A 12500-nucleotide genomic window follows, 5' to 3' on the forward strand; every position below is an offset into this window, starting at 1 on the left:
CCATCAAAGTAATATGTACGATGTCAATTAATAGCAAAAGACACAATAATAACAACACAATGCAGGAAACCAAATGCTTCTAAGCCGAGGTCATTTCCTTTTGTAATGCAAAAAATACAAGCTCAAAATTAAGGAAGACATTAAAGCGACCATTTCATTTAACACTGCTGTAAGGGTAGTGGGATAATTGTACGGTCTAAACTATATATACAATTAACTTATAAAATGTCAAAATATCCTCTATAACATACAATTAAATTCTGGACAAGGAAGACTATTCTGTATATCATACGTTCAAAATAACTGTTCTAACTTGTTTAAAATCAAATTAGGTACTATAATTAAGCTTTGTTTCTACATATACTCATATGTAATACCTTGCAACCCGATTGTGGCCCCACCCTGGCCCTTGGGGACATCTTTTGAACAAACGTCAAATACACTATATGAGAAAATGTCCATATTAATTCGACAAACTACGGCTCTGTTATTCTTAGGAAGAAAATTTTAAAATGTCTTTCCTACATCATATTAAAAAATTTCGGGTTCCCACTGTCCACCGTGGATCCGGGGACCATATTTTGAATAAACTTGAATTTACACAACAATCTTTTACGAAAATTCTGCCATTTTCGAATACAGAAGTTCCAGAGAAATATTTGTTTATATGCCCCGACCCTATTTTCACTATTTCTTAATTATCTTTGTTTGCAATGTGACGTTGCCCCGATCTGAACAAATTTGAATTTCATTTACCAAAAATGTTTTGTGCCAAGTTTAACTGATTGTGATTCAGGGGTTTTGGAGGAGTCGTAATTGTGGTTAAGTTTACACCAGACCTACACGCATACGAACGTCGGACAAATTTCAAACAGAAAAGCTCAAACGTTTCGGCACAGATGTTTCCTCTTAAATATTTCAAGCCAAGACGTCGAAGCCTGTCTGGCCGAGTTGCCTGTCTATAGTTACAATGTGTACCCTACTATTATGCGAGTTCCAGAAATCTTTCAAGCCAGCGAGATTGCTGCATTGCATTTCTTTAACCCGCCAGCTAATGAGCCACATTAGTGGTTTTGGTCAGCAATTTGTAGCACACCTTACAACTGAATTACGTCATTGTGTATTAAACAATAACCTAACTGAGTTTTGAGCTGTGCTAGAAACTGCTAACCAAAGCCACTATGTTGCTCATTTGCTGCTGTGCTAAAGAAATTTAATGCAACGATCTTGCTGACTTTAGCGATTTTTGGAATTCACACAACAGTTCACTTTATAGTTAACGAACTAGAGGCGGCAACTTGGCCAAACAGGCTCCAATATCTTGGATTGGTATATACTAGAGAAAACACAATATTCTAGCCACTAAACAAGCAAAACCCCGAATGAGTGACAATTTTACCTTGTCAATAGTCGAGAGAGAGAAATTCAAATGAATTTTAGCGGTCTGTTGAGAGTATAGCACCTTGCATTACTAAATGATCGTTATACATACGATGAATGACGAGGTGTTGCAGATGGTTTGTAAATTGGAGTGAGAAAACAGGAAGTACAAACTTGAAAGGTTACCACTGGCATGTGTTTGAGCCAATATTGGATTTACTGTATACTTACTTGATTCTGTGCCAAAGGACAAAGGGTACAAACTTGAAAGGTTACCACTGCAGGCTTGAAAGGTAGTCATATGAGAAAATCATATAAACAAGGCCTTATGCAGCCAGCCTTGGAAAAGGTAGATATCATATGCAGCCATGGAAAATTAGATACATATGCAGCCAGCCTTGGAAAGGTAGATACTGCAAAGGTAGATATCCTTATGCAGCCAGCTTGGAAAGGTAGATCTGTACCTGGAAAGGTAGATATCCTTATGCAGCCAGCCTTGGAAAAGGTAGATATCCTTATGCAGCCAGCCTTGGAAAAGGTAGATATCCTTATGCAGCCAGCCTTGGAAAAGGTAGATATCCTTATGCAGCCAGCCTTGGAAAAGGTAGATATCCTTATGCAGCCTTGAAAGGTAGATAATCATATGCAGCCAGCCTTGGAAAAAAGGACATACAGAAAGGTAGAACTGGCAATTAATGCTCCTTGAAACAATTTAATCTCCTTTTATAAGACAATTACTTAAGAATAAGTAAAACGGAAGTGAGTAGGGAATTCCTAATCTTGGGGAAAAAAATTCACCGAGCGGAACAATCCGAGGGTTGCTTACATACGCAGAATCTGTATGTGAAGCAGTGGTTTGACGGGTACTACGAGGCCATCAGAAGTGAAATATCATCTCTATCAGCCGTAAAAACACCATTTAAAAGGAGGCAGGTTATTGAATAACCTAACACAAATAAGAACCTTCCCAAAACTCATGAGTGAAAATGTGAGCCATATAAAGTTGCACTATCCGCTGCTTGTCACATGCCCTATTCCAACCTGGTAACACAACCCACAGTAGTTTACTACGTAATTGGTACACAGTTCTTTGCTTAAATCCTCTGAGGTACAATAAAAAAAATAAATAAATAAATAAAATAAAATAATAAAATTTAAAAAAACGGGCTTAAGTCTTCCCCCCAGCTTAGATCGGGATAGATCCCAAAGCTCTGGCTGGTGTGGTAAAACTAGTAACCGGGGATGTTAAATTATCATTGAGAGAAATCCCTCCCAGATTCCGCTGCTAAACAATCCAAGGAAAACAGGGCTGGGTTTCTGGACTGTGTGTAAGAAAAGCTACTTAGACTTCCAAAGAATTTGTAGCACCAGAGTTTTACCTTAGATGTAATTCATTTACTGGGAAAGTAGCATTGTGAATCAATACTAAAGATTAAAAGCAATGGCCCTGTAACGATACATTTGTATTACGGATCACGTTTTGACCAATTTATCCAGATTGTAAAGTGGCTCAAAGTACAAATACAAGGTGCGTACATATATTTAATATATGCATATATATGTATATATATATATCTGTACAAATATATAGCAGTATGTATATATATATATATATATATAGTATATATATAATATATATATATATATATATATAATATATATATATATATAATATATATATATATATATATATATATATATATATAGATTAGACAGATATTAAAATATCAGAGAGGCTTTGATACAGGCTACTGATATTCATTATTTTTGTGTAATTAATAAGCATTGTTACTTTACTACAGCTTTAAAGAATGTATTGTACTATTCTAAACAATTACGTAGATATTAATGAACCTAACCACTAGGGAGAAAGAACAGAAACAGCTGGACGAGGCTCATTAAAGACAGCGACCTCGACTAGGGATTAAGCTGAGAATTAAAAGAATGCAAGATTAAAGTTACTCATATCCTGGTTGAGAAAACTGCAAACGCAATTACTTAGTCATTAAGTATTTATAACCACAGGCAATAAAACGCATCAGATCCTAGGTTCATGTCGAAAGTATGCAAGGCACAATCGAAAACATCCTTGGAACGTATTGTCATGCAGAGGTCATCCAATTGGTAAACCATCCAACCTATGAGATCCGGCTGACATTCGAATAATAAATAAATCTCCAGGTTGTAAGGATACAGACAGAATTAAATCATAACATTACACAGTCTTGGCCGATTGAAAAGGTGTCTATAGGTCTACGCAAAACCACCCACTTCCTTCTAGGCTTTACCACACTTACGGCCAGTAGGCCTAAGTGTGGTAAGGTTTGAAAGGGAATACGTGATCTGGGCCACGGTCCGTGCTGGCATAAGGCCGGCTTAATCTAAAAAAAAAAAACAGCCACTATAAGGAAAACGTAGATGTCTGAAAAGAAATGGTTCAATGGCCAGTTATCCAAGTACACCTATACTCAACAATAGGTACCTGTGATGTCCACAGGTGCTGTTACTGTCAGAAGTAGTGGATGGTAACATGACCCACTTTGTGACGGAAGCACCTAACAGCAAATACTGGTACATTTTTGTTGCTCTCACTTGGCGCCATCAATAATGGAGCTACAAGAGGCAAGATACAGTTTGGGATTACTACCAAGGAAGAGGCAACTGATACGTAACCAATAAAACTAGAGATTATGAGAAGCGGCAGATATTCATACAACGAAATTATTTCACGTGTATATAGTTTCTTATAAAAACATAAATGCAAGTGACTTGTGCACATGTATGTCATAGTGCCCGCAAACCTCACGTTGGATGTACAAGTATTTCAGTTTTCAATAACTTAAATGATTCATCACCGTAAGGAGAAATTAATTCCAGATAAAAGTGACAATCTAAATCTCAAACCAGCTAAACTCGGACACAAAGTTTAAAAGATTTCTGATTATTAGCGTTCTAAGATAACGAATCTGTACAATATAATAATGAAATGGCTGTTGTACCCTAACATGATTGAATATACAGAATATAGAATTTATGACAAAGGCCAAGCACTGGGACCTATAAGGTCATTCAGCGCTGAAACGGAAATTGACAGTAAAAGGTTTGAAAGGAGTAACAAGAGAAAAACCTCGCAGTTATACTATGAATAAATTGTTAGGATAGGAAGAAAGAGAATATAAAAGAAGGTACAGTAAAAGGAACGAAAGGGGTCCCAGCTAGGGGCCGAAGGCACGCTGCAAAGATTAAGTAATGCCTACAGTGCACCGCATGAGGGGCACTGACGGCACTGTTCCCCCAAAGTGGTGTTGCTAACATGCAAGTTCTCTCACACAGTAGTCTTATATGCAAGTCTTTATCTTCCTACTTAAGCATTATCTAACTACTTAAGCATTACACGAGTTAACTGGGACCTACAGCTACTTCATAACAGGATTTAATTAAAAAAAATAATGAGTCTCCAATATCGTAATGATGAATCTGAATTTCGAAATATAAGTTTACTTGTACAAGGATTTGTGAACATCCAAATGCACGTATTGTTAAGTTTTCATCCTCACTCTCACCATATATATTACATACTGTGTGTGTGTACATATATATATATATATATATATATATATATATATATATATATATATATATATATATATACAGATATATATATTATATATACAGATATATATATATATATATATATATATATATATATATATATATATATATATATATATATATATATAGTATTAATTGATTATCAAGACGAAATGTGTATATATTTTTACAAAAAACATTTCGTCTCGATAATCAAAAATATTACTGTGGCACTTATATATATATATATATATATATATATATATATATATATATATATATATATATATATATATATATATATATATATATATATATATATATAATATAATCTCGCCACCAACATGTAAGTTAAAGTAACAGGATAACAGACGAGTTGATAATTTCAAAGATAAGGGAGATGTGATCTTATCTTTCCCAAATTCCCAGTGATATCACCTGTGTTATCGTCATTTTACCAGAGAAGGAAAATTATCATTGTAATACCGAGGGGCCGGGGCTGGGATTACGAGAGGTGAGGCCGGCACATGACATCAGCAATTCACTTCTTTCACCAAAGCCACCTCTCATTTTTTAAAAATCTGTCTTCAAAAGAATTGGCATGTGACCACAATGGCCAAACTACTAAGTTAAGTATATATTAGTTTAACCAGACCACTGAGCTGATTAACAGCTCTCCTAGGGCTGGCCCGAAGGATTAGATTTATTTTACGTGGCTAAGAACCAAACTGGTTACCTAGCAACGGGACCTATAGCTTATTGTGGAATCCGAACCACATTATGACAAGAAATTCCTCTAATTCTTCATTGGCCGGTCGGAGAGTCGAACGCTGGGCCAACAGCGTACTAGCCGAGAGCTCTACCCACCCCTCCAATGAAGAACTGACCAAACTACTAACATAATATAAATAGCGTTGGGAGAAAAACTCTCTCTGAAGATGAACCCAGAGGAGGGTTCGAAAGCTTTTGAAAAATTCTTCTCGAGCCTGTAACAATTATATTTTGGACCCTTTAGGACACAGCGTTGTTGGTTGGAGTACGAAACATATTTGTATATTTCTATTTTAATGGACGAGTACGTTTCCTGGACACAACCCTTAATACAATTATACACAGACACAAAATGCGTTTCTTGCAAAGTTCGGTGGAATGATTTCGTATAAGGAATTTGAAGTTTTGCCAGGCGATGGAAATGGACCTTTAACAAAGCTACAAGGAGGATCGGATTAATGTAGTTTTGACGAAATGAAAACATTACTGTTAACTGATCAGTACCTGCACAATTCTGCATAATAAAACCAAATATGAAATGAAAAAATGCTTTAAATTAAAATACTGTAATCAAAATACTGTAATCCAGAATATATTTTGAACTATAACACACAATTTAGCGTTCTAATAAAGCTATTAAAGTTATCATGAATATCAAGATGATAAATCAGATTCAGGAATATAAAGGGGAATTAAAAGCACAACATATCCATACTTTAAACGCGTACCCCACTGAAAAATCCCTTCACGGGCTTCTGATGTTACGCCCAAGGTTCAAAGAGTCAACGAGGAAGAAGCTAAAACCAGGACCCACTTATCAGTGGGTCCTGGCTAAAACGTACCCAAGTTTGAGACCTTCGAAAAAAGTTGTACCTCCCCATCAGCAGCGAGAAACTAGCAATACTATTGCAAAAGATAAACAATGGCAAAAATCTAATACCAAACTCTTAAACCTAAAAGTTTGTGCGAACTTTGTAATGATGTCAGCAAACATTTAGCCACGTTACTGTTCTATGAAGGCCGAGTTCTACAAAACGCGCATAAGTAGGTCGGTATAAACCTTCGATTGAGGCTACCTAGCGAACGTGATAAAATGTCTAACCTTGACGATGAATCATCTCGCTTCCAAAGATGAGGCGATCCGTGAGCGGAAGTTGCACGCAATGAATGACCATGTGACTTCGGTAAAACATTCGGCTCTCGCTGTACAAACGGCTCGAAGCTTAACCGCACACCTGACTGCCTCAAGTCCATCCAGAAACGGCTGTAGACCGAGGTTCTTGGACAGGAGTCTCGCAGTTTTCGGAATGTCAGCTAACCTTCTAACGACCATTTTCCGGGTCTATTTGAACCACCGCGGCGGAAGTTTCACTTTTATGCTTTATCCTCCTTTCCTTTTTAACTCGGCGTTTACTTGGCTTCATGTCTGGAAGTTCATCAGTGCCGCACCAGTTGTTGCACGTGTCTCTTGTATTCTTTAGACCTTGGTTTGTTTCGTCTGCGTCATAATGGTCATATTATCCTGCATCTTTGCCCTAATAAAGTATCAGTAAGCAGCGAGTTTATCCTCTAAACGGCCACTCTGCAGTATCACTTATACGATGACGTTAAACCGTCAATAACAGAAACTGCCAAGGTACTACTTTGTAATAGTAATAATAATAATAATAAATAATAATAATAATAATAATAATAATAATAATAATAATAATAATAATTCAAGAATTACCCGGCTTACGCAATTATCGACATCATTGCTCTTGAACAAATATGAAAACATCAGCTTCTACTACAAGTGACTATACTTTGTCTCCCCTTTGATATAATCCTCGTGGGAAATAACAAAAAAGTAGTAAGGTTAATCAAAGCGAAATATATAATGATATAAAGTAAGGTCAGTCAAAGGGACATAAATAACGATGTTCAAAATAAAAAATGTACCTATATCACAAACTACATAGTTTTTTGAACAGCAATAAGTATTCTAGAAAATATTAGTTGCATTATGAGCTATACTGACTACACATAAAGGAGGAATATAAGAGCCTTAAGGCTAAGTAAAAAAAATACTTGAACTCGTGGAAAGCGCTGAGTGACCGAGGAAGATTTTATATTACTAGTAGAGTGATATATATATACAGTATATATATGTGTCTATATATATAATAAATATATATGTATTATATATATATATATTATATATATATATGAGAGAGAGAGAGAGAGAGCGAGGATCTGCTCCTCTTCATGGAAAATTAGAAGGCGTGTGGTTGAAATAACGAGGACAGGTAAAAAAAAAAAACGGAAAATTTTCATTGTGATAAAGCAGCGTAGTTTCCGTGAACATATCCATCCATGAAGGCCACTTCTTCGGTATTTTAAGTGTCTCTTCGCTGGAGTTAATGAGGACGAATGACTAATAAACAGTATACATATGTGCGTAGAAGTTTACTACATATTGCTTCATCCTCCAATCGCCAGTTAAAGTGAATGGGGTAGTGACCACTGTCTTGAGTTCTCTGGAACCACTACTTTTCAAGGGAAACGTCTTATCGTTGAAAAGTGTGCTTTTCTGTACGTTTACTGACACTACTGTGTACTTGTATACAATAAAAAAAAAGACGGTAACTTTGGCAGAATCAGGATACCGAGATTAATATCTCTTAGCTACGAAAATGCAGTGGTTTAGTTAATGAAGGGATTGGCTTCAGCGGCGGAATTCCGGCCATTTTCCTCAAATTACAGGAATTGGTTACACTTGCGAAATGGAGACTGATGGCTGGTTGAGCATATAAGGTCTACGGTCATATAGCAATTTTCTAAAAGAAACTTACCATCATTCGGCCACTTGCATAACTGTTCAATGATTAATGAACCGTGTACCCATCCGTCAAAAATTACGGTAATACGAGATGTTACCCACCGTCCCGAAGTTCAGACCAAGGTGCAGTACAGTATCTTTATTATGCACGCATACAGGGACCAGTAGTGAGGTAGGCTGGCCCACTGAAAAAATAATTATCGGTACTTGTATGCACATACGTTTTTCACATGGGATAATTTGATCATATGTCTATATTTTAACACCTTCCAAACATTAGCAGTTGAGGAAAGGAATGTAAGGAAAATAATCATTTTAAAGTTCTATGTTCGTGGCGCATCAAACTGGGCATAATGCATTGCATTCATGAAAAACATTCAACTAAAGAATTTGACACAAGCTTGCACACCTTGCTTCTCATTCTTTATTAATCCAGCCTTTATTAACACATGTCACTCTCTCTCTCTTCCTTTTTGCAGAAGCGGCTACGACTTGGCCAAAGAAAGATTTAACCCAGATGATCTCGAAGTCGACTGCTCCGACAGGCACTATGTCATTACGGGTAAGTTGTGGCTATCTTGCTGCTTTTCGCATCTACCAGATAAGAGATTTAGGACGATTCAGGTCGATTACAGTTGAGCATTGATTCCTTGGGGTATCGGCACTACTAGATTAACGAAACACGAATTCAAAAACTATGCAGTAGAAAGAGTAATTCGACTGAAATATAAGGATAACTGAATTCACAACTGATTTTTAGGTGTTTATGATCATTACCAAGGTTAAGCTCAAGCGCGGTGAAGTTAATTAAAGCCGAGAAAGTATGCCCTTCATGACGAGCATTTCGTGGTGGATCCTAACGGTATATTTCTCAGATTTTTTTTTTCTTAGCACTGATGTTTGAAAACTGATTTTAAGACTGCTTTCCTTTGTAGACGAGACACACACACACACACACACATAGCTGCTTTACATGTAAGCGTCATGATGTGATCATAAGCCTGCAGGCTGTCATAACATATAAACATACTGTATTATATAATGACAAACTGATTTTAATTTCAACATCTCGCCAGATTCAGGGCAGTATTTAAGGAGAGATGGAGGAGGCAAACTGTGTCCTAGTAAAAGGCATCATTGACATTTGCTTGTTCATCAGCTGGTATGGTATGCTGACGAGCAAGCAAATGTCAATGACGCCTTTAACACGGACATAGTGAACCTCCTTGATCTTTCCTTAAATACTGCCCTAAATCTGGCGAGATGTTGAATTTAAAATCAGTTTCAGTCATCTTAATGTGAATAAACAGATGTGGGCAAACACATGGACAGACCTGCACACAAAAACACTTGCGGCTACAGGAGGGTCAAAGCACCTGCTTAAAATGAAAAGCGATTCTATTAATAACCGTGTTTCCACGATATTTTAGTCGCAGATTCTGTTGACGAAGCCTCTGGATTCATGCCAGTTAGACAGAATATGAAACATTCAAAATTCTCCCTTTCTCTTATTCTATAAGCACTTTTGCGTGGACATATGAATGACTGTACTATATATTTTTTGTGCTCAAAATACACACACTTGTACTTATGTGTGTACATATATATATTATATATATATGTATATATTATATAAATATTTTATATATATACATATATATAAAACACATAATATATATGTGTATATATATACTGTATAATTATATGTATACATATATTAGATATAATATACAATCGACTCAATATTCCAAAAGGATTACATACAAACAAGGTCACACACGTTTAAGAAACTACAATCGTATACCATAATTCCATAAATCGAATCTGTTCGTTACCTTTAAACCTGCAATTCGTTGCAGTAACAGTACTGTTTGATTTTAGGAAACCGTTATTGGTAAATAGGGAAATTTGGGTCCGGTTTGGGGATCAGCGGTTGAACAGTGTCAGTGCCCTGGCTGTCTCTGATCACGGGAGGAGTGGCCACAGTGCTACTTGTCCTGAAGAAGTCGGGGTCGTCAGGGTAGTAAGATCCGTCATAGTCGTTCCTGGTACTTTGGTCACCTTTTGCTGGAGTGCTTAGGGCGTGCGACGTCGTCGCGAAGAGCAGGATCAGCTGGAAAGCCTGCCAAGGGTTCATCCTGAAAATGAAAATAACATGATCACGGAGATTTAAACATAGATTGCAAACATGCATATATTGATCAAAACCTACTACCTGAATAGTTATGTATTGGAACCATTATTTTCAGACTCGTAATTTCATGTTAGTAGCGTCTAATGTTGTGCAAGCTTTTTTTTTCTGCACAGGAGACTCATTTATAATTCTACTGTTGTAAATATGGATGTAGCAGAGACTATTGTGTTGTGTTCTTTTCTCCGGAGTCATTCCTTTTAGTGGGAATGTTGAAATACACACAGACACACATATACATATATATGTGCATTATATAAACGCATATGGACTATATATACATTGATGTGAAACACTTCTCAAGTTATAAAAGTATTCTTTATCTTTGTTACCAAGCTGTTGTTGCTGAATGAACTAGCCTTATGTCAGCAGGGGCTCTTGCTCCTGGAGCAGCCCGTGAAAGAGTTACCAAGCACGGCAACAACTGGCCTATTTTCTCCGCGTCGGGGTTTTACTTGATACCCTTTTGTATTGCACCGTCCGTACAGGTCTCGCATTGCTGCCGTCTTTGGTGCCTGAATCTGATCGGGCTTAGTGTGACAGTCGTATCTGATGCAACTCTTCGATGGGATTTATCTTGCTTTTTTGATATTTCAGCTACAGTATTTCCTTGGGGACAGCAAGGCACAAGCAGCCATCATCACAGATAACGATTTGAATACCTGTACAGGTGGTAAAAAATAATGGACAGCTTACGTTATAGGAAACTAATGTATCCCAAAGTTAGTGTACTTTCTGTTATCACTGGAATACTGTAGCTATTTTTTCACAATATTTTTTAATGCGAATTTTCTAAGTACCGAGCAGATTTTGATGCACTTCAGTATTAGAAAACTTTATGATTTAGACTTCCAGATGTTTAATTACGGCCTAGTTCTGTTTACTTTGCAACGCGAACTCTTGTTGGAAAAACACACTGTATACAAAGCGTGCGTGATATTCTGAAAGTTTCAATATACTTTTTCGAAAATTCACACCATTTTCTTCATATTCTTATTCAAAACATTCTTTTACAGAAAGAAATTATATTGGTTACGTGACCTTCAATAACAACTGTATGAATCAAGAAACTTTTTTTTTTAAACGACAAAAGTATGAACCCAAGTGAAGAGATATGATACCTGTCATTAAACTGTTGCAATAATTTTTAATAAAAGTGTAAAGCATTCCACATTCCTTTATCAAGAAGTTTTAACATGAAAGGGCCTAAAGGGACCAATGGAAATAGTCCTCAAACGTATGCATTGTAAACCTTTTATGGTGTCCTTGCATACTTCTGATATGTGCTGAGCAGAGTGCATACCATATTAATAGTATTCCTATTTAATCTAGCAGCATCTGAATAATCTTGTCATACTGCAATGCACGAAAAAATAAGTTTTTCCCCAACCTTAGATGCTTTTAGCAAATTCTCTCGCCTAGCTTCTGCTTAAAATGAGTTACATTAATTACAGATCTCTATAATGGAACGGAATGGAATGGAATGTAGAATTTAGGCCATAAGGCAAGCACTGGGGCCTATGAGGTCATTCAGCACTGAAGGGAAAATTGAGAGTAAAAAGGTTTTAAAGATGTAACAGGAGGAGAGACTCGCTGTTGCACTGGCAAACGGTTTTTAGAGAGGGTGGAAAGTCAGATGGCAGAAAGAGAATATAAATGGAATTATAGTAAACGAAATGAAGGAGGCTGCAGTTACGGGCTGAAGTAATGGCTACAGTACACCGCGTGAGGTGCAGTGACGGCACT

At 36.7% G+C, this 12500-nt stretch overlaps 2 protein-coding genes across 5 annotated transcripts in view; one reads left to right on the plus strand and one right to left on the minus strand.

The window, feature by feature from the left end:
• The window catches only part of LOC136833134 (uncharacterized), a 53453-nt gene that overhangs the window by 23604 nt on the left and 17349 nt on the right, over positions 1-12500 (plus strand). For both annotated transcript variants that reach the window (XM_067094802.1, XM_067094804.1), the window contains one exon: positions 9043-9125. In XM_067094802.1, coding sequence (XP_066950903.1) covers positions 9043-9125 — 83 coding nt within the window. The remainder of the gene's footprint in view (positions 1-9042; positions 9126-12500) is intronic.
• LOC136833136 (uncharacterized) overlaps positions 7958-12500 on the minus strand; it is a 16434-nt gene continuing 11891 nt past the window's right edge. For all 3 annotated transcript variants that reach the window (XR_010851368.1, XM_067094807.1, XM_067094806.1), the window contains exon 2: positions 7958-10701. Coding sequence is in view for 2 of the 3 variants with exons in the window: in XM_067094807.1 (XP_066950908.1) it covers positions 10452-10701 (250 nt within the window). In the remaining variant the exon portion in view is untranslated. The remainder of the gene's footprint in view (positions 10702-12500) is intronic.

This window comes from Macrobrachium rosenbergii, chromosome 51, assembly GCF_040412425.1.
Source record: "Macrobrachium rosenbergii isolate ZJJX-2024 chromosome 51, ASM4041242v1, whole genome shotgun sequence".
NCBI classification, from domain to species: Eukaryota; Metazoa; Arthropoda; class Malacostraca; order Decapoda; family Palaemonidae; genus Macrobrachium; species Macrobrachium rosenbergii.